General features: G+C 48.8%; 1 protein-coding gene across 6 annotated transcripts; it reads left to right on the forward strand.

Moving 5' to 3' along the window:
• Positions 1-433: 433 nt before the first annotated feature.
• Positions 434-20,038, forward strand: ARF3 (ADP ribosylation factor 3). 6 transcript variants are annotated; one of them, XM_025477478.3, is made up of 6 exons: positions 541-740; positions 1,132-1,237; positions 14,834-15,075; positions 15,881-15,991; positions 16,224-16,348; positions 17,096-20,038. In XM_025477478.3, exons 3-6 carry the CDS (start codon positions 14,928-14,930, stop codon positions 17,255-17,257), a joined length of 546 nt encoding a protein of 181 aa, XP_025333263.1. In that variant the 5' UTR covers positions 541-740; positions 1,132-1,237; positions 14,834-14,927; the 3' UTR covers positions 17,258-20,038. The 6 variants fall into 6 exon arrangements, with proteins under 6 accessions (XP_035563101.1, XP_035563100.1, XP_035563099.1 ...); XM_025477477.3 differs by lacking the exon at positions 1,132-1,237 and having other exon boundaries at positions 590-740; XM_049102869.1 differs by lacking the exons at positions 541-740; positions 1,132-1,237 and adding an exon at positions 4,150-4,206.
• The last annotated feature ends 367 nt before the right edge of the window (positions 20,039-20,405 follow it).

Consider the following 20,405-nt stretch of genomic DNA (forward strand, 5'->3'; position numbering starts at 1 on the left):
GGACCAGAGTCCAGCTGTTTCCTGCAGTCTCTTAAAGGCATTACTCTCTCTCCCCTTCTCCACGGAAAAGGAGCTCCTGATTCAGACCCTTGAGTAACCTAGCCTTAGGTCGGGAGTGCTGAGTAGCAGCAGTGATGCAGCGAGGGCTCTCAGGGGGATGCAGCTGGCCATGGTCAAGAAATAAAAGATGCGGTCCGGGAGAAGAGGGTGGGCCACCACAAGGGCTGTTCACTCCGACCAGCTTCTGGCTTTGCCTCTCCGCCCAGCCCCCTTGCAGGGCGGCCAGCACGCAGCTCCAGTCCTTAAATTCCAGGCATGGCCCCGGGGCTCGGGATTCCCACCTCAGTCCCCACGGCCGCATCCCCACTTCCCGCCGCCTGCAGCCCCCACGCCGGCCCCCGCCCCGCTCGGGCTCCGACACCCGGCTGCCTCTGCTGCAGCCGCTGCCATGGTGACGGCCCTCTCGCGAGAGCTGCCGCTCGCCACCACGCAGCTCTCGCGCGATCGGGGAGGTGGGAAGTATCCCGGTCTGGGGGTGGGGGTGCGCCGCACAGCTCCTGTCGCCGTCGCGGCTTCCGGTGCTAGGTGGAGGGAAGGAAGGAGGGAGCCGGGGAGCGCGGCCAGGGGAGCAGCCGTGCCGGAATCGGCCGGGGGGAGTCGGAGGGAACGGAACCAGCGCCGAGCGGAACCTGCGGGGGCGGAGGCGGCGGCTGCGGCGGCGGAGCTGGGAGCAGGAACAGGTGAGGGCCTGGGGAGAGGAAGGCGGGTCCCCGCGGAGGAGAGGCTCGGGGTGGGGGCCGGGGAGGCAGACCCCCGCCCCCCGGCCTGCCGGGCCTGAGGCGGCGTGGTGCTTCCCACCCGGGAGCTCGGGGAGGGGGCGCCGGGCCGGTCTCTCGCCTGCCCCCACATTTGAAGGACGCGGAGCTGGGGCGGGGGTGGGGGTGGGGGGCGCACGCGAATGGGTGCTCCGCCTGGCAGGCCGGGGGCGACCCGGGCTGCAGTTAGGTCCCCCTCGCCTGTAGGAGGTGGGCTCCCGAGAGGGGTCGGGGTCGGGGTCGCGGTGGAGGAAAACAGTCCGGAGAGGTGGTGCGGGGGCGGTGATGACTGTTCTGTATCCTTTTCCTGTTAAAGGGCTAGAGAACGCCGCTTTTTCGTCCCCTCCCTCCTGCTCCACCTTAGTACTAGAAGACCAGAGCCTTGCTGCGGTGACACCCTGTACTCCCTTCGTGGGGCAGAAGTGCGTAAGGGGTTTAGGGATCAGTTGGCCGGGGGAAGCTAGTGGGCCACCCCCCACCCTCCACCCCCACCCCCACCCCCACCCCCACCCCCAGGGGCGCTGTTCCCGTAGAGGTTGCGCTTTGGGTCTTGGGAACCGCACGTTGAGAAGAGGGCAGCAGGTGGGGAGCTGGAGGAGCAGCAGCAGCAGAAGGGGGTGGGGGGGGGATCAGATCTCGCCGGGAGAGAAGCGGTGGTGCCTTCCTCCCCCAGGCAAAGCGGGGGCGGTCTCCCAGGAGGAGGGTGCAGCTTGTCGCTTGGCTTTGAGTTTGTGTCTTCCAATCCGCTCTCTTTCTTTAGGAAGTACCAGGATTCCCGGAACAGAAAATGGAGCCATTGCTTTACACCAGTGGTTGAGGGAAGGAGGGGGAGGTGGAGTTCCCTTATTAAACCCGGCCGCTTGAATAGCAAAGTGGTAGCTCCTGTTTTTTGGGGGAGTTCCCTTCTTTCTGGGTTGCATTACTGCCTGTCTCCCTCTGGCCAGGCCAGGAGGAGTGTGGTATGTGGTCAGGAGTGAGAAGAAATAGTGAGGTCATCCAGTGGAGGGAGAAGCGTAACTCAAAACCTGCCTCTGATGCTGTTGGATTGGGTCACCCCTGGTCTGTGGCATGAAAGTTTTATGAGTAGGAGATCTGCTGCAGGAGTCTGATTGCTTGGGTCAGTGCAACAGGACAGAATCTAGTCTCTGCATACTTTTCTCTCCTGTCCTGAATCAGGTGGTGACCATCTTTGCTGCCATTTTGTCTTGAGCTTCTTGGGGTAAGTGTCTCCACTAAATGTGACTGGAGTGGAGCATTGAATTGGTTGTTGCACATTAGGCCTGAGTTTGAATAACGTGTCTCTGAAAGCTCATTTTAAGAAAGAAGCTGATCCAAGGAGGTCACCTTTTCCCAGAATGAATCACTGACCTTGGGTTTAGCTGGGCAGGGCCCCAGTGTATCACGTATTTACATGCCTCCTGCCTCCCGGCATAGAATTACTACCTTGCATCGTCAAAATTTTTACGTGTAGATCTTGTCTTTCCAAAGAGATGAAACATTTTGATTGCAGGGATTGGATTTCATGATCTGTCTCCCACAGTGTCTCTGCAAACAGTAGGCACTCAGGATGAATAGAGGATGTGAATGGATAGAAGTCCACAAGCTTTCTGACTACAGTTTAAGGAAAGAAATGGGTTGGCTGTCAGGGAGAGTGCTTGGAGATAGCTGAGTGAGGGTACAGAGCCCCTTGGGCATTGTAATTAAGAAGTCTTGGTCTCTCCACCTTCCTGAGAAGTACAAAACAGGCCCGGATAATGGAAACTAAGACCCAAAAAGAAAGGTATTACTAGAACACAAAGTCATTATTTATCTGAAATCCCAGATCTCCTGCTTCCCCATTGTGGGCAAAGGGGTCTCCATTAGACGTTAAGTCCTTCACAGTATTGTCAAAATTGGAATTCTGGAGATTATAGAGGAGAGCGCCAATGTATGTATGTGGTGCCTGGCACAGAAATGGTGCCAGGGTATGGTAGCTGCTATTATTAAACTGAATGCAAGTATAAAAGGAGGGGTGACGGCAGGCTGGAAAGAGTGGAAATGAAGTCTCAAGTGCACAGAGGATCATATTGTGTGTGCTCATCTCTGCTGCTCTCTTTTCCACCGGAGTCATGATAAGAGGAAATGGACTCAGAGGATAGTGGGTGGGATCTGTTGCTTAGAAGGAGGAACTTCTTTAAAACCAGGTTTGTTAAAGCTGAGTAAATAACAGGGAAATTGTGGAAATTTGCTTCCCCATAAACCTTTAGAAATGGATGCCAAGCAGCCCGAGACTCAAAGCATATCACCGTGTTTAGCTCTCCTCACCATTTCTGTTGCAGGTCAATTTAGAGGCAGTATGGTATGGTGTGGACCTTGGAATCAGACAAAATTGGGTTCAAATCCTTCCTCTACTAGTTGTACTAATTGTATACTAGTTGTATAATTTTGGTGAAATTACTTGTCCTTCCTTAGCTTCATTTTCCTCATCAGTAAAGAGCATGATAATGCCTACTTCATAGTACAGGCATGAGAATTAAATGAGATGATATGTAAAGTACTTACTACAGTACAAAGCACATAGTAAGCCCCAAGTAAATGTTAGTTGCTATTAATAATCATCATCATAATAGTAATAATAACATGAACGCTCAGGGCTGCCTTCAAAGAGAGGAGGTTGACAAAAGAATAACTTGCCGCCTGTGTAGAGGGACAATTGTTCCCATGACTTTCTTTGCTGGTCGTAGGCTTATGAGCAATGAAATCTTTTTTCAGCACAGCTTCACAGAGGCAGCTCCTGCTGCCTGAGTGGGAGGTGAAGCGGGAGCGAGGCAGGGGCCCTGAACCATCAACTTGGATGCAGGGTGAGGATGTGGGGGCTCAAGAAGAGTGTTCATGTTAGAAAAAATCAGCATTATTGAGGTAACAGTTGACTCTATTATACAAGAGCACTCTCATTGACCCGGGTCAGGGATTTAGATTCCTGGGTCCCTTTATTTTAGGTCTCAATCAGTATTTCAGCATCCTCCATTTCCTAGGCCACTCTTCTCATTTAGTCATAGCTCCTTTAAATGTCTGCCTCTGAGTATGCTTCAGAACGTACTGTATTAAGGTCCGGAGTTGTGATATCTGTGTAATTCTCTCTGCTAGACCTTTTCAACATCTGTTGAAATAAGTAGAGTGCTAGTAAAGCTTTTTAATAATAAAAAAACATGGGGAGCATTTGGAAGTTCCACACAGATGTTTGAAGCCTCATGTTATAGACTAGGAAGGAAAGAGCTGAGGTAGGGATTCTATGAACATTTTAGAGCTTTGCATTGGACTTCTACAAAGGACCTGCTGTGCCATATGGACCAGAAGGGACATGGCTCGGGATTTCATGGATCCATCATTATCACCATATTCCTGAAGAAAGGTGAGATGATTGGGTATAGCAGATCTCATTGTACCTTTTAGCTCTTCCATTACTGTTGAGAGCCTAGTATAACCCTTCCTTTATGAACTTTTGCATTAGAGCATCAGACATGGATGTTTAGACTTCAGCATGATTTAGGATGTAGGAGAACGTTTGCTCTCTGTTGCAGTGATTTTTGACCCCCTCCTCCTCTTCCTCCTCCTCCTCCTCTTCTTTTTTTTTTTTTTTTTTTTTTTTAAGATTTTATTTATTTATTCATGAGAGACACACAGAGAGGCAGAGACATGGGCAGAGGGAGAAGCAGGCTCCTCACAGGGAGCCTGACATGGGACTTGATCCCAGGACTCGGGGATCATGCCCTGAGCTGAAGGCAGACATCAACCACTGAGCCACCCAGTCATCCCTGCTTGTCTTCTGTTAAAAGCAATTAAATGTTACTTATATAAAATCTTATTTGAAGTCTAATAATACATTAAATGGATAAAAATGGAGCTGTTCTGGTGGTGGTGTATAGGGGAGGAGCATAATGAGTGCCTTTCACATGGTCCCCCCTTCCACCCTCACCCAAGCCTTTGAATCTGATCCAAGGAACTGAACCGTAGGGTTCTGAAAACAGCAACCATTTCTCGAGTTTGTCAGGCATAGGAAAAGGATCAGGGATCACCTATAGAATACTGTCTTCCTCAACCCCTGAAATGTTTTGCCACCATCAGTAGAACCATACTCCTCAAAAATAAGCATGTTAGTCACTAATTATAGAGTAGCCATGGTGCTGGGGATGTGAAACATGAATAAGGTATGGTCCCTCCTGACAAGGGTCTTAGAGTTTAGTGAAGTACTCCTCCAACTTTTTGTCATCATGGCAGACACAGGAAATAGTAATGGACAGACATAGTACTTACAACCTGAGGATGACTGGCCCTTGGGCTCCAGCTGCCTTAAGCCCTGCCTAGCCATCCAGTATGTCAGACTTATAATGTGTTAAAGTCACAGTTCTGGAAAGCAAAACAGACAAATGTGAATAAAACATTCCATGGTAAGTCCTAGAGTAGGAGAGCATTTGAGGTACTAAGGGATGACAGATAACTCTTATTCCACAGGCTAGGTAGTTCCCTGTTTTCTGTACCCTTAGACTGCTCTGTAATGGTGGGCCTTGTCTACACAGTAGCTTCCTGTGTCATCTGTTCACCAGCAGCTCCATTTTTTTTTTAAGATTTTATTTATTTATTCATGAGAGACATAGAGAAAGGCAGAGACACAAGCAGAGGGAGAAGCAGGCTCCCTGCAAGGAGCCTGATGCCGGGATCACACCCTGAGCTGAAGACAGACGCTCAACTGCTGTGCCACCCAGGTGTCCCAGCAGCTCCATTTTGACCTGTGAAGTGGGACCAAATTGGGGCAAAGGTTTATTAGGGCTTTAGGCTCCTTGTGGAATTTTAGTGATTTTGTAATTAAGAAAGTGTAGTGTTGGGGTACATGTGTGGCTCAAGTCAGTTAAGTGTCTGCCTTTGGCTTAGGTCATGATCCTGGGGTCCTGAGATTGAGCCCTGTGTTGGGCTCCATGCTCAGCGAGGAGCCTGCCTCTCCCTCTCCCTCTGCCCCCCGCTTGCTCTTTCTCTTGCTCTGTCTGTTCTCTGTCAAATAAGTAAATAAAATCTTAAAAAAAAAAAAAAAACAGCATAGTGTTCTGAATATCCAAGCCTGTAGATGTAGGCATTGGAGCAACCATGGGACATTAGGAGATGGAATAGTTGTAAGCTGGTCAGATTCTATGATAGGGCAAGCTGAAAGCTTTGGTTAGAGGACAGTGCTGTGGAATGTTCCAAAGAAACAAATGAGTCTAGTTTTTATCTTGTCACTTTTTTATCTGGCCATGTATTCTGAAACAGACCTGATTCTCTGTTCTGACTCACTTGTTGGTTGGTCATGGAAAAGCCAGGCTCTTCCCAGGTGTGTTTAGGTCTCTAATCAGACAGGGCAAGTTAGGATCTTTCTTTGCTTAATAATGTGGCCTTCTTTCAGGTTCTTCTGTACTGGAGTCCTCTTGTCAGACTAGAAGGGAAACTGGCTTAATGATTCTGGTCTGAGCCTAAACACTGTTATAATTGAGTTAAGTGGAACCTAATCTTATATATGTTTTAATTTGTAAGAATATCATCATTGATTGCCTAGTAGGTATCTTTCAGACCTTTTTTTTTTTTTTAAGATTTTATTTAAGAGAGAGTACAGGGGGATCCCTGGGTGGCGCAGCGGTTTGGCGCCTGCCTTTGGCCCAGGGCGCGATCCTGGAGACCCGGGATCGAATCCCACATCGGGCTCCCTGTGCATGGAGCCTGCTTCTCCCTCTGCCTGTGTCTCTGTGCCTCTCTCTCTCTCTCTGTGACTATCATAAATAAATAAAAATTAAAAAAAAAAATTAAAAAAAAAAAAAAAAAGAGAGAGTACAGGAGGGGCATAAGGAGGCGATGGGAGCAGAGGGAGAGGAAAGGGAAAAGAATCTCAGACTCCACACTGAGCGCAGAACCACAGCAGAGCTCAGTCTCACAACCTTGAGATCATGACCCAGAGATCATGACCTGAGCTGGAAATGAGAGTCGGACTTAACCGACTGAGCCACCCAGGCGTCCTTTTAGGCCTTTTTAATTTTATATTTATTTTTAAAAGATTTTATTTATTTGAGAGAGAGAGCATGAGCAGAGGAGAGGGGCAGAAGGAGAGGGAGAAGTAGACTCCCCACTGAGCTGGTGGGACCTGAGCTGAAAGGCAGCTGCTTAACTGACGTAGCCTCAGGCCTTATTTTAATTTGCCCTTCCTTCCTTCCTTCCTTCCTTCCTTCCTTCCTTCCTTCCTTCCTTCCTTCCTTCCTTCCTTCCAGCTTATATTTATTCATGATAGACTAGAGAGAGAGAGAGAGGCAGAGACACAGGCAGAGGGAGAAGTAGGCTCCATGCCGGGAGCCTGACGTGGGACTCGATCCCAGGACTCCAGGATCTCACCCCTGGGCCAAAGGCAGGCGCTAAACCGCTGAGCCACCCAGGGATCCCCTAATTTGCCCTTTCTACAGCCTTTGACCCGCCTGCCTTTTTTTTTTTTTTTTTAAGATTTTATTTATGTTTCATGAGAGAGACACAGAGAGAGGCAGAGACCCAGGCAGAGGGAGAAGCAGGCTCCATGCAGGGAGCCCGATGTGGGACTCGATCTGGGGACTCTGGGATCACGCCCTGAGCCAAATGCAGACACTCAACCACTGAGCCACCCAGGCGTCCCCTCCTGACTTTTTTAAAAATGTTTTTTCCTCATTGGTGTCTGTGATGTCTTACTGTCTTGATGTCCTTTCAGCCCCTCTGGTTGCTTCTTACTCTCTTTCCTGGCCTCTGTTTTTGCCCTCTGCTTTAAATGTCCACGTGCCCCAAGTTTCTGCCTTTGGCCTTTCTCTTATCCCACTGTATGCACTCTCCCTAGATATATCAGTTAGAGTGTACCATCAGTTGCAAAAGATAGAAAACACATCTGTGGCTTAAATGACAAATAGATTTATTTTATCTTTTTTTAAAAAGATTTTATTTATTTATTCATGAGAGACACACACAGAGAGAGAGAGAGAGTGAGGCAGAGATCCAGGCAGAGGGAGAAGCAGGCTCCATGCAGGGAGCCTGAAACGGGACTCGATCCCAGAACTCCCAGATCACACCCTGAGCTGAACGCAGGTGCTCAACTGCTGAGCCAGCCAGGTGTCCCAGACAAATAGATTTATTAAAGCATATAGCTTGAAGTCTAGGTAAAATAAGTCTGACACCAAAGGACAAAAACTATGATTCCACGTATATGAAGCACCTAGAATAGTCAGATTCATAGAGACATACGTAGAATGATGGTTGCCGGGTGCTGGAGGTAGGGGAAATGCAGTTATAGGTTAACAGTTACAGAATTTCAGTTTGGGAAGATTAAAAAGTTCTGGAGATGGATGGTGGTGATGGTTGCACAACAGTGTGAATGTACTTTTCTTTTCTTTTCTTTTTTTTAAATATTTATTTATTCCGAGAGAGCGAAAGAGAGGCAGAGACACAGCAGAGGGAGAAGCAGGCTCCATGCAGGAAGCCCGACGCGGGACTCGATCCTGGGTCTCCAGGATCACACCCCAGGCTGCGGGCGGCGCTAAATCGCTGCGCCACCAGGGCTGCCCAGTGTGAATGTACTTAATGCCACTGAACTGTGCACTTAAAAATGGTCAAAACGGTGAATTGTGTTATGTATATTCCCCTGTACACACACACACACACACACACACACACACACACACACACACACAGAAATCTAGAGCTAGAACACTTGTTTTTTTAATCCACCATCTCTACATTATTAAGGACCCAAACTTTCTTCATTTTTCTGCTCTGACCTCCTAGAGCTCTTAGGTTTGTCTCTTCATGTTCTCAGAATTACTCCAGCAGCTCATTCTTTGACATTAACATGGAAAGGCTGGATAAGAGAATGTTACTATATGTCTTCTTCTTCTTCTTCTTCTTTTTTTTTTTTTTTTTAAGATTGAGGAAAACTTTCCCAGATACTCCCAGCAGACGTTCTCCATATCTTATTGACTAGAATTAGTACATGACCACTCGTGACTCGGTCACTGGCAAGGGAAATGGCATGCCTACATCCCTTAGGCTGCAGTTTTCGTACCGTAGGACTGGGAAAGGGTATCTTTATACCCCCGACCCCAGCATCTGGACAGATTAAGGGTTCTGTTAGAAGAAAGAGGGGGAAGAATGGCTCTTTGGGTAGATAGCCAGTAACTGCTGTCATCCTAGATCTTGGTTTCTCTTATGGCTTCAGTTACTGTCTCTGCAGATGATTTCCACATATCTAGCCCAGACTTTATTCTGAGCTTCATACCCTAGCATCTCAAAATCAAAGTTAAATCTAAAAAAATATCTTCAATCTCAGTTCTGTTCCTCTTGTATTTCTTGGCTGAAGAAATGCCACTAGATCACACAGGCCAGAAACCTGGGAATCATGTTTGACTCTTGGACTCTTCCTTCCTATATTTAATCAGTTGTCAAATCGTGTGTATTTTACTATTTTGATGTTTCAAACCTGATTTTTCCCTTTTATTGCCACCTCTAGTTAAGAACTTTAGATTTCTTAGCTGTATTACTGTACCTACCATATGATCTCTCTACCTCAAGTCTTTTTTTTTTTTTTTTTTTTTATTTATGATAGGCACACAGTGAGAGAGAGAGAGAGGCAGAGACACAGGCAGAGGGAGAAGCAGGCTCCATGCACCGGGAGCCCGACGTGGGACTCGATCCCGGGTCTCCAGGATCGCGCCCTGGGCCAAAGGCAGGCGCCAAACCGCTGCGCCACCCAGGGATCCCCCCTCAAGTCTTTTCCACCTTTTAATTTACCCTACATGACTGCCAGAATGATTTATTTATTTATTTGTTTATTTATTTATTCGAGAGAGAGAGAGAGATAGGCAGAGGGAGAAGCAAGTTTCCTGTGGGGAGCCCCATGTGGGACTCCATCCCAGGACCCTGGGATCGTGCCCTGAGCTGAAGGCAGATGCTCAACCACTGAGCCACCCAGGTAAAGAAGGTCCTTCTAAAGCACATACTTGATCATGTTACTCAGTATGGCCTTTAAGGCCCTTCATGATCTAGTCCCTGCTTATCCCTCATGTGTTGTCATTTCCTTTTACTCACTGTGTGGCATTCAAATATGCTGACTCCCAGATGCACTGGGCTTTGGCTAGTGAAAAGTGCTGTCTCTGACTCAGGTCTTTATGCTTTTGACACTCTGTTCCCTCTCCCCGACCCCCTCTTCTTTATTGTTTGATTACTTCCTCCTCTTCCTTTGCAAGTCGCTCAGGGGTGATCTGAGAATCCTGTGTGGGAATTGCCCTTTAGACCTCAGTTTTGTTCTGTTTTTTGTTTTTTTAAGATTTTATTCATTTATTTATGAGAGACACACAGAGGCAGAAGCGGGCTCCTTGCAGGGAGCCCAATGGGGGACTCGATCCCTGGACGCGGGATCATGCCCTGAGCCTGCCCTGAGCCGAAGGCAGATGCTCAACCCCTGAGCCACCCAGGTGTCCCTTGCCCTTAAGTCTTGATTAACTACACCAGCTTTCTGTCCCTGTAATACTAGGTGCTTATCCCACCCTTACCCTTGCACTGTTTTGTAATTCTCTCCTTGCTAGTCTCTTTGCCTCCCATTGTCTGAGTGTCGTGAAGACAGAAGTTGTCTTCCTCTCTGTATCCCTAGTTCTGTATACCCAATAAGTGCTTAGTGAATGGATGGAAGCTGACATCAGAAGCTATTTCTTGGCTATGGGAAATCTCTGAGTCCAGCAGAAGTCATTGAGATATTTATCTAGGAGTTTGTGTGCTTGTGATTACAGTGCTCTTGAGACAAAAACTTGGAAAGTTTAGAGAGGTCACAAGCCAGCTGTGCTAAGGAAACTAAATACAGGCAGACCCTGCTTTTGTTTCCTTAGATTTTATTGGTCTGCTCCATTGGCTGTGCTAAAAATAGCATCTCTATTAGTGATAACTCAATGTGAAAATTATCTGGGAACAAAGCTGCTTTTAGTGCACCCTGCCTAGCAGCAGAGGGTTTGGGAGACCTTGGTCTTCCTTTCCCTAGACCCATGCAGCCTGAAGAGGAGGAGGTGGTCCGATCAGAAGTGTCTCCTCAGAGGTAGGTGTCCTAGAATGCAAGCCTGAGTCAGCCACCAGAGTCAGGTGCGGGGAGTTGTGTGTGGCAGACTGAGCTGTGACTCTCAGAATCATTGGAGTGAGGCAGGCATTTTCCTACAATACACACAAGTCAGGATGGCTGAGCAGTCAGTTATAGCAACAGCCTGCTTCTCCTGGGGGGGTGGGAGGATGGGGGGTAGTAAGTAGTCCTCAGCAAGGATATCCTCAGATGATGCTTAAATCGGGCAGTGTGCTCCTGCAGGGTTCCACACAGATTGTACTGGAACACACTTAAAGAGCTTTTCTTGTTATTTGTACCACTGATAACAAAGTTTATGACTGTAAAATAGGATATTGAGATATACTTGTTTAATAATAGGGATATTGTTGCTGTCCATTTTTCATCCTAAGCCACTCACCTTCAGTTTTAACTGCTGATTCCTGGTTTTTAACAGCCCATGGAACCCTGGCATTTTGCCCTGTCGACACAGGAGTGCCATCTGTGGTAAAAGAGAGTAACTATAGGCTGTACGGTTCATAGGGAAACAATCCAGGGTTTATGTATTTTTTGCCATTCTGCTTCCCAGAGCTTTTTCTAGGAATACATTATGGGTGAAAGTGAAAATCAGCTATATAGCCCAAGGTTTGTGTTCATGGCACAAAGCTGAAAGTTGCTACCATCCTCCAGGTAGAGGCAGCATGTTCTCTAGTAATAGGGGCAGAGAAAGCCAGGACAAGAAAACCAACACCCACTTTGGAATGCTCATCTGAGTCCAGCTCCTGATTATATTAGAGGAGTCACAGTGTGCACTAATTTCAAGGTGCTGTGCTGCCCCAAGAGGACGTGCAGTGACTACATGGACATTTCATCATTTATCCATCAGCCCCATTGTATATTAAACAGCAAGAGAAAATTCCACCGATTTTAGTCTTCTAGTCATTTGACGGTGTTTCCAAACCAGTCTTGGGGCCAGATATGGTGTGGGAAATGGCCAAGAATTGACAGGATATCTAAGAAACCATCTGTGCATTACACAGAGCTACCAAGTAGTGCTAGAGTAGAAGAAATGATAAAAGGATATCCTCAGAGACTTAAATCAGCCCGTGTGCTTGGTTGAACTCCTATAGTGGGCTTGTCACTGGGAGTGGGGACAGATCCAAAATAAATAAAAGGCATAGTTCTTGCCCATGGAAAATATAGTTAAACTGGAGAGACGGTAAATGTATAGACATCTAAAACAGGCAAAAAGCTCCACAAGGTAGTAAGTGCCACATGAGTAGTTCAGATAATTCAGGGGCATGCCAGTAAAATAAGTGTAACACTGGGATCAGCTTTTTTTTGCGGGGGGGGATCAGCTTTTGAACCAAGACGTTAGCATGCTAGGTTGGCAAAGAAGCAAACTAAAGGACAGTGTATGCGTGTTTTGGGGTGAGGGGTATTTTTCAGCCACTGCTGTACTCACGGTTGGTGATCCTTTAATCAGCAATCACTTCATTCATGAAGGACAACCAGGTAAACGTGTGGTATAAATTCATTTCAGAACCTGGGCCAAAGCCTTAAAGCAAAGTATCATTTGGAGCTGGAGAAGAGGAGACCTGACTAGGAAACAAGATAAAGACTAGGAAGACTTGGGAAAGGTTTATATTTCTGGAGGAGAAGGTAGCAGAACCAGAAGTCTGATTACCACGGATTGTCAGGGTTGATGGAATTTGATCTTAGTAGCTGGGCAGATGTCCCTTCCTGCCTAGGGATCCTCCGGGACCTGTCTGCTTGGGTGGGTTGAGGCAGGATGGGCAGGGAGGATGGCTAGTGGGCGACTTGGCTCAATTTGAGCCCTAAGGTTGAGCCAGGTCCTCTCCCTGGGGTGTGAGCCCTCTGGGTCAGGGGCAGGGCTCATCCGAGGAGCCTACCAGGAGCACCACGCCTGGCTCATTAGTGGATGTCTGGGAAGGCCTTTGAAGATGAAACACTCCATAAGCACTCATTGTTTCTGTTTTTTGGACAAACTAGTACTTTGGTCTCCAGGGGCTGTCGATCTAGCTCTTTTGTACTAGTCTGGAATTTGCTGCAAACTGAGGAGAGTAGGAAATAAACAAAACTGAAATATTTTTTGAGAAAACAGCTAAACTCCCACTAAACCTCCATGCTTTAGCTTGTAAATCTGATTCCTCCCCATCCACCTTTCACATTCTTGGGTTTGGATGCACTCTGTCTTGACCTGTTCCTTCCTTTGCCTGCTGTTTTTTTTTTTTTTTTGGGGGGGGGTGTTCTGGTTCCCAGACTATATAGAGGATGCCAGCAGCTGGCATATGGTGATTGCTGAATAAGCTGCCCGCTGACACATGTCTCCTGCAGGCACAGAGAGCTGGCTGGCATGGGCGATTCTGAACCCCTATTTCATTGTCTCAGAGGTGCATTTCTGTGGCTGTCCTATGCCATCAAAAAGGGAGGGAAGAAGAGAGGGAATGAGTGACTCTAGGATTCCGTCTTTTGGAGGCAGTGGGTGGTAAGAAGTTAGGGATTTTATACTTTTCTAATGCTTCTTACTGCTGTCTTCGTTTTCTTAGCAGATAGTTAAGATCCTAGTAGGTGCCAGGCATAAGTCTAAGTGAGCTGCTTAGTAAGGTCAGTATCAGACCCTGGGAGTTTTAGTTATTCAGCTGCTACATACCAGGCGCTACGCAAGGTACCAGAAACATGGCAGTGAACAAAATAGATAAGGAGCTGACATTGTAGTAGGAGGAAACCAGTACAGTGAGAAACAAATGTGCAGGGTGTCCGATGGTGAGAAATGCTATGAAGAAAAATGAAGTGGGGTAAATGGGGTAAAGAGCAACATGCGTGTATTAGATGTGGTTGTGGAAGGCCTCTTTGATAAGGTGACATTCACGTGATACCTGAAGGAAGTGAGGGACTACTCCATGAAGGTTATCTGAGAGAGGGGCATTCAGGGCAGAGCCAATAGCAAGTACAAAAGCTTTGAGGCAGGAAAGTGTTGGGGAATTGAAGTGTAGGATAAGGTAAGGGGAGAATAGTAGAGAAACAGGAATGCGAATCATGCAGAACCTTGTAAGCCACGGTATGGCATGAGTTTTACTGAAAGGGAGATAGGAAGCCAAGAGAGGGTTTTGAACCGAGAGGCAGCATGACCTGATTTTGGTTTTATTTTTATTTTTTATTTTTTTTATATTTTTCTGATTTTGGTTTTAAAAGCAGTCTGGCTGCTATGTGGAGGATAAACCGAAGGGGGTTAGGGAGGAGGCAGAGAATGAGGTGACTGCCTCATTGCAGGTAGAGAATGTGGAGAAGCTGTCCTTAGATGGGCCACTGCGAGCCTAGGAATGAGGGATAACCTAGGTGCCCCGTTGTATGAATAGCGCACACCTCCAGCTTATTTCTTCCTGATGGATTTTGGAGTGCAGAAGGGAGGTGGAATTGGAGAAATATAGAAGAAGTAGGGGAGTCTCTTGATTTGAACATGGACCTTGGGAACCTGGCAAGCCTGAATCTTGTTAGGAGTCACGAAGAGCCACTCCTCATTCCACTCCCTCCTTTCCCAGCCTTTCCAGGAGTCTCAGGGTAAGGTTGGGAGAGGGAGGGGTACTCATGGTTTTACAAGGCCTTGTGCAGTATGAGGGGACTGCCGAAGCCATCTAATTCAATTCCCTCTATTTATAGGGGCAGATAGGGACAGTGGAATAACTCGTCCAAAGTCACACAGGTACATTATGGCAGAGCAGGTGTCTTGAATGTTCACTGCTCTGTTTCTGCTCCCAAAGACTCAGGATGTGTCTGAGTGGGACATGATCTTTATAGTGCCCTCAGGCTCTCAGCATGTAATGAACTCCAGCTATGACTTTGGCAAATCCCATTTACATGAAATCCTGACGAGCAGATGGTGGTAATGAGTTTATGTTTCTTTGCCTAGGATCAAGTTCTCCATACCCGGGACCAAGCCAAAACCAGACTCCCACTGCCCCCACTTGAGCCCTCCTATCCTCAGAAAGTGGTTGCTGGTGATCATGGGTAATATCTTTGGAAACCTTCTGAAAAGCCTGATTGGGAAGAAGGAGATGCGCATCCTGATGGTGGGCCTGGATGCTGCAGGAAAGACCACCATCCTGTATAAGCTGAAACTGGGGGAGATCGTTACCACCATCCCTACCATTGGTAAGGGCACAGCTTAGATGTCCGCTTTCACGCCGACTGCTGGGCCAGGCAAAGGGCCTATTCCTAGATCCCCCACCTGGCCACCAGGCAAGTCCATGCAACTTGAGGGGATTCAGGGAAGGATGGTTATTTAGCTTACTAGCAGGTGCTGGGGCTGCCGTTTGCCCACCTACTTGGGCCTTCTCTGATGCGGGAACTTCCGCAGCCTGGCACTGAACAGTTGCCTCAGGCACTGAGCTGGTTTGTTCTCTGTGTTGTTTGGAAAGCGGGTGAAAGGCTTTGATGTTCCTGCCAGAGGCCAGGAGTTGTTTCAGTTTAGATCCTCAGTGGCCCTGATCCTGGTTAAGACCTGCCTGTGGGAGGGAGAACATTTGGGGCTCCAGATCATCATTGTCCACTGGTTCTGCATTTGGGGCTCCAGGACTACAGCTCGCTTTTTCTCCACTGTGTTTCCTAGGCCCTACTTCTTAGCGGCAGCAGACTGCTGCTGAGGTACAGGAATGGGGCTGAGTCATTTCTTTGCAGGAGGGAGAGGCAGAGAATGAGCGGAGAAGGTTAGCTCATGTTACCAAGGGGGTTGAGAACCTTCTGACTGGCCCTCCTCATTCGCTTCCACTCTTTCTCTAAGGTTTTCTTTTTGGCCTTTAGACTGTTAGACCAGGGAATACCAGGCCTGAGAAAGCCTTAGCTTTCTTTCCTATGCTAGACTCAGAGCCAGGCTGGGGGAGACAGAAGCAAACCAGTGGGGTATTGTTTGCAGGCCTAGTGTTTGAGGCCAAGTGGCCATTGTCTGTTTTTTCCAAAGGGTTCAACGTGGAGACAGTGGAATACAAGAATATCAGCTTCACAGTTTGGGATGTGGGTGGCCAGGACAAGATTCGACCTCTCTGGAGACACTACTTCCAGAACACCCAAGGTATGGCATATGAATCGCCCAGCTTGACATGGGTTGGTTGGGTGTGAGCAGGTGGTGTGGCTGTCATCTTCAGTTGTGGGCAGTCTTTGCCCTGCAGCTCCTAGAGGTGGGAGAAAAGGAGGAAAGGGAGCAAATATTTGGGGAGTATATGGCAGGTGTTGTCTTTCAGTGGGGGCTATGGAGGGGGGGAGTTCAGCTGCTGTCTTATGCACCCCATGCTCTGCCTCCCTAGGGTTGATATTTGTGGTCGACAGCAATGATCGGGAGCGAGTAAATGAGGCCCGGGAGGAGCTGATGAGGATGCTGGCAGAGGATGAGCTCCGGGATGCAGTGCTCCTTGTCTTTGCAAACAAACAGGTGAGACTTCTCACCCATGGATTTGAGAGAGGTCAGCCTGGCCGTGGAAATCATAGGTGTTGGGGCTCATTGTAGGGGGGAAGCCCTGTGACTGTATTCTCAATTTTTTTTTTTAAAGATTTTATTTATTCATGAGAGACACACAGAGAGAGGCAGAGACACAGGCAGAAGGAGAAGGAAAAGCAGGCTCCACGCAGGGAGCCCGATGTGGGACTCGATCCCAGGACCCCAGGATCATGCCCTGGGCCGAAGGCAGGCGCTAAACCCCTGAGCCACCTGGGCGTCCCTGTGTTCTCAATTTTGGAACGATGGGAAGTATGATTAGCTGGCTCCTTTATGCTCCTCCTCCTGTCCCCCTGCCCTGCTTTAATTAGCAACATTTCTGTCCTCCAGGATTGGTGTGGTAAATACCCCAAACTCATTCCTTCGTTCTCCCCTGTTGTCTGCTCTAGTGGAACTGCCCTCACTCCTACAGTCAGACCTGATTCTGTGCCCGGTCAGAATCACCTCTTCACTTCCCTACCAACCCTATATTTGGTTTGCGATTCTCCAGTGGAATGACCCTTAGCAACTTGGGTCTCTAGCTCTAGGATAAAAAATCCAAAGCAACTCTTTAGAACCTTGTTTGGGTTCCTACAGTGAAGGAAGAGGAGAGGGTGCTGGGACACATCTCTTTGGTAGATGGGTGCTGTAGAAGCTTTTGAAAGATCCTGAGCCTCCTTTTTGTGTGTCTCCTTCGTGCTCCAGGATTTGCCTAATGCTATGAACGCTGCTGAGATCACAGACAAGTTGGGCCTGCATTCCCTGCGTCACCGCAACTGGTACATTCAGGCCACCTGTGCCACCAGCGGGGACGGGCTGTACGAAGGCCTGGACTGGCTGGCCAATCAGCTCAAAAACAAGAAGTGAGAGCCAGGCAGCCCTTTCCGACCACCCTACCCACCCCTGACATACCTACTGTCTCCCTGCCCCAGCCCTGCCCCAACCCTGCCCCTTCCTTCCCGTTGCCAGTGTGGCCAGGGCCCTGGGTATCATGTCCGCATGCCCAACAAGAGCCTTGCCTCTCCTGCTTCCCCTCTGCTCCCCTGTCCATGACCAGTCCCCAGTTGCTGTTCTGATGATGAATCATTCCAATTTATCAGATTTAAAACAAAAAACAAGGTTGTTATGGTTTCATGGGTGACCCCCCCCCTCACCCTTTGGGGTTTGGGAGGTGGGGTGGGGTATTCTCTCCGTTCGCTTCGTTTGGCTCTGGTTGCTGTGCTCTTGGCATCTCAGTCCCTTCCCTTTCCCCACAGGTCCCTCTCCCACTCCCCGTCTTCCTTTCCTTTGCCACTCTCTCCCTGTTCTACATGGAAATTGCACGGGCCTCTCTGTGTGTGCGTGCATGTGTGCGCGTGTATATACATGTATAGAGAGATATATATGCGGGGGCCAGGGAGAAGGGTGGGGGTGGAGTGCAGCTGGGGCTGGGGCCAGGTCACTGCCCACTCCAGCCTCCCATCTGCCCCTCCCGCGTTGGTGAGATAAAGGGAAGAAGATAGAGGGAAGGCTGCCCCAGTCTTGCACTGGTTCCTCTCCGCGCTGCAGGTAGGTTTTTCTGGATGATAGGAAGGATGACGGATTTTCCACCACCATCTTCCTTGTGCCCCTCTCTCCACCCCATTCAGGGCAGGGGGTGGTGTTTATCTCTAGATGACTGTTCCCGAGGAGATGCCATTTTGCCCTGCCTCGTTAGTGGGAGGGAGAGAAGAGCCCACTCACTCTTACCGGCCCAGTGTTCAGCTGATCCTCCTCCTTAGATCTGTTCCTCAGGAGCTTGTGACGAAGGTGGGGAGAGCGAGACCATGGGGGTATGTTTGGGATCCAGAGCACTGGGGGGTGGGCCTCAGGACTTCCATCCTCATCCTCTTGTGTTGTTAGGAGAAAGTGAGGCACGGGTCAGTCTATCCCCGCTTTCCCATACTCCCCCTCGTCTTCTGATCTCGAGGACTGGGTGGTTCATCTGTTCTTTGTCAGAAGTTTCCCCACCCTAGTAGTCCTGCTGGCCTGACCAGGGCTGGCTGGGTGGTTTCATGGGGAGCAAGGGGAGTGGGGGTGACATAGCAGACCTCAGTTTCAATTCCCTTATTCTCCACTTCTCTTTTTCTAGTCCAGGATGTGCTGAAGGCTGAAAATTTTCTATTCTGTTTCTAGACCCTCAGACTATCCTGCTGTCCCTCCCCACTCCGTCCCAACAGTTTTCCCCTGCCCGTCTCACCCACTTCCCATAAATCAATTTGAGGGTTGGAGTGGAGGAAATTGAACTCTGAAGTAGTTGTTGGTGCTGGTGGGATGTGGTGGTCTTCAGGGTCCTCCCACCATTATTATGTAGTTGTTCAGAAGCTGCTGCTACTGCGTCTCCCTGTTTACAGGGAGCACTTGTCCCTGAGGTCCTGGCCCGGGTCCTGACTTTGCGGTTTCTGTGAAGCCGTGGCTTTTCGGTGGGCTCCTGTGTGTGCTGGCTGCGCCCTGAGCTCCAAAACGGCCGCCCATAACCTTTCTGCTAAGATCAGGGCCCAGGCTCCCCACAGCATGGCTGAGGGACCCCTTCCCAGAAGGACTGTCCCAAGCCCCACCCCATGGGGCCAGGCTTCCTGCCACTCTTGTCTACAACAAGCAGATCAGTACCCCCACCCTACCCCAGGTTGAACTGTGAAAGAGAGGTTCCAGGGGTGTCTCCCTCAGTGCCAGTTCCTTAGTGATGTACTATTTACACAAGATGCAGTGGGAGTGTGCAGGTCTCCTGACCTCTAGGCCTGTGTGTGTGTGTGTGTGTGTGTGTGTGTGTGTGTGTGTGGCAGGGGTGAGGGGAGAGGTGTGCTGGAGCTTCTGTTTCATTTTAACATGTATTTACTCCCCTGACCCCACATTTGCTTCCCTCCACCACTTTCGTTTGCCTCTGCCTGTTTCCTCATTTTTTTTGCTTCTGCTCCTGTTGCCTCCCTTTCCTGAACCCTCTCCTTTGCCTTCTCAGCTCATTCACTGCTGTTGCCTGTCTCCCCTTTTCTTGTTTCCTTCTTACTTAGGGATTCCCCACACTCGGTCTTTGCAGTAGCTGAGGATTTTGCCTTTTCTCCTGCCTCCCAGTCTGACCCTCCCTAGTCAGATGGCAATCCCAATTAGGTTTCTTATTTTAGGCCCACCCCTACCTTGTTTTGGGGGGCTCCAGAGACCAGGGGGCCTGCGGTGTTAGGAAGCAGCCTTGGAGGTTGCCTTGGTGCTGCTCAAGGATCCATCCAGCAGGGGGCAGTAAGTGATGTTGGGAGTATCCCTGGCTGCTAGGCCCTTGGCAGGGGTGGTCCTTTCTACATTCCCATTCACCTGAAAGCTCTTTTTGGATTGGGTTTCTCATTCCATTGTTGCCTGCTCCCTCCCACACTCTCCTCTGGTAGATTTAATTTTACGCTTTCCTTTGTTACAGCCCTTTTCTTCCCCCTCTAGAGATTCCCCTCTGCCACTCTCCCCTCCAGAGTTTGTTTTGTGGTGTTACAGTGGTAACTGCAGTTCTGAACTGGTTTTTCTCTTCTTTTTGTTCTCCTCTGGAATGTAGACTGTACATGTTTAATAACTCACCTTCTCTCTCCTTGCTCAAAATGTGGGATACGCGATGACTGTGACCCTGGTTGGAAATTAAACTTGTTTTATGCAGCTTTGGAGCAGACCTTCATCTTTGATGTGCAGCAGCCATGGGACAGTATTTTAATGGTGAGGGTACTTCTGTCTCTGGTCCCTCTCTCTAGACTGCTCCTTCTCTCAGCAGAGGGGTGAAGGGTACACTTGACAGAGGGAGAGGGAGGCTATGGAGAAACTTAGGATTACCTCTACACTGCTTACTACTTTCCATCATACTCTGGAGGGGAGCCTAAGTGAATTGGGCACCAGAGTATAAGGGCTTCCTGGCTTTGCTTTTAGTTGTAAAGGATTTCATCCTCCACTTAGCCTTATGTATCACCTGTTGGTAGGCATTAGAGACTTTAGTGACTAGAGGGCCCTGAATGTGGAGTGACCCATACTC

Source organism: Canis lupus, chromosome 27, assembly GCF_003254725.2.
Source record: "Canis lupus dingo isolate Sandy chromosome 27, ASM325472v2, whole genome shotgun sequence".
Taxonomy (NCBI): Eukaryota; Metazoa; Chordata; class Mammalia; order Carnivora; family Canidae; genus Canis; species Canis lupus.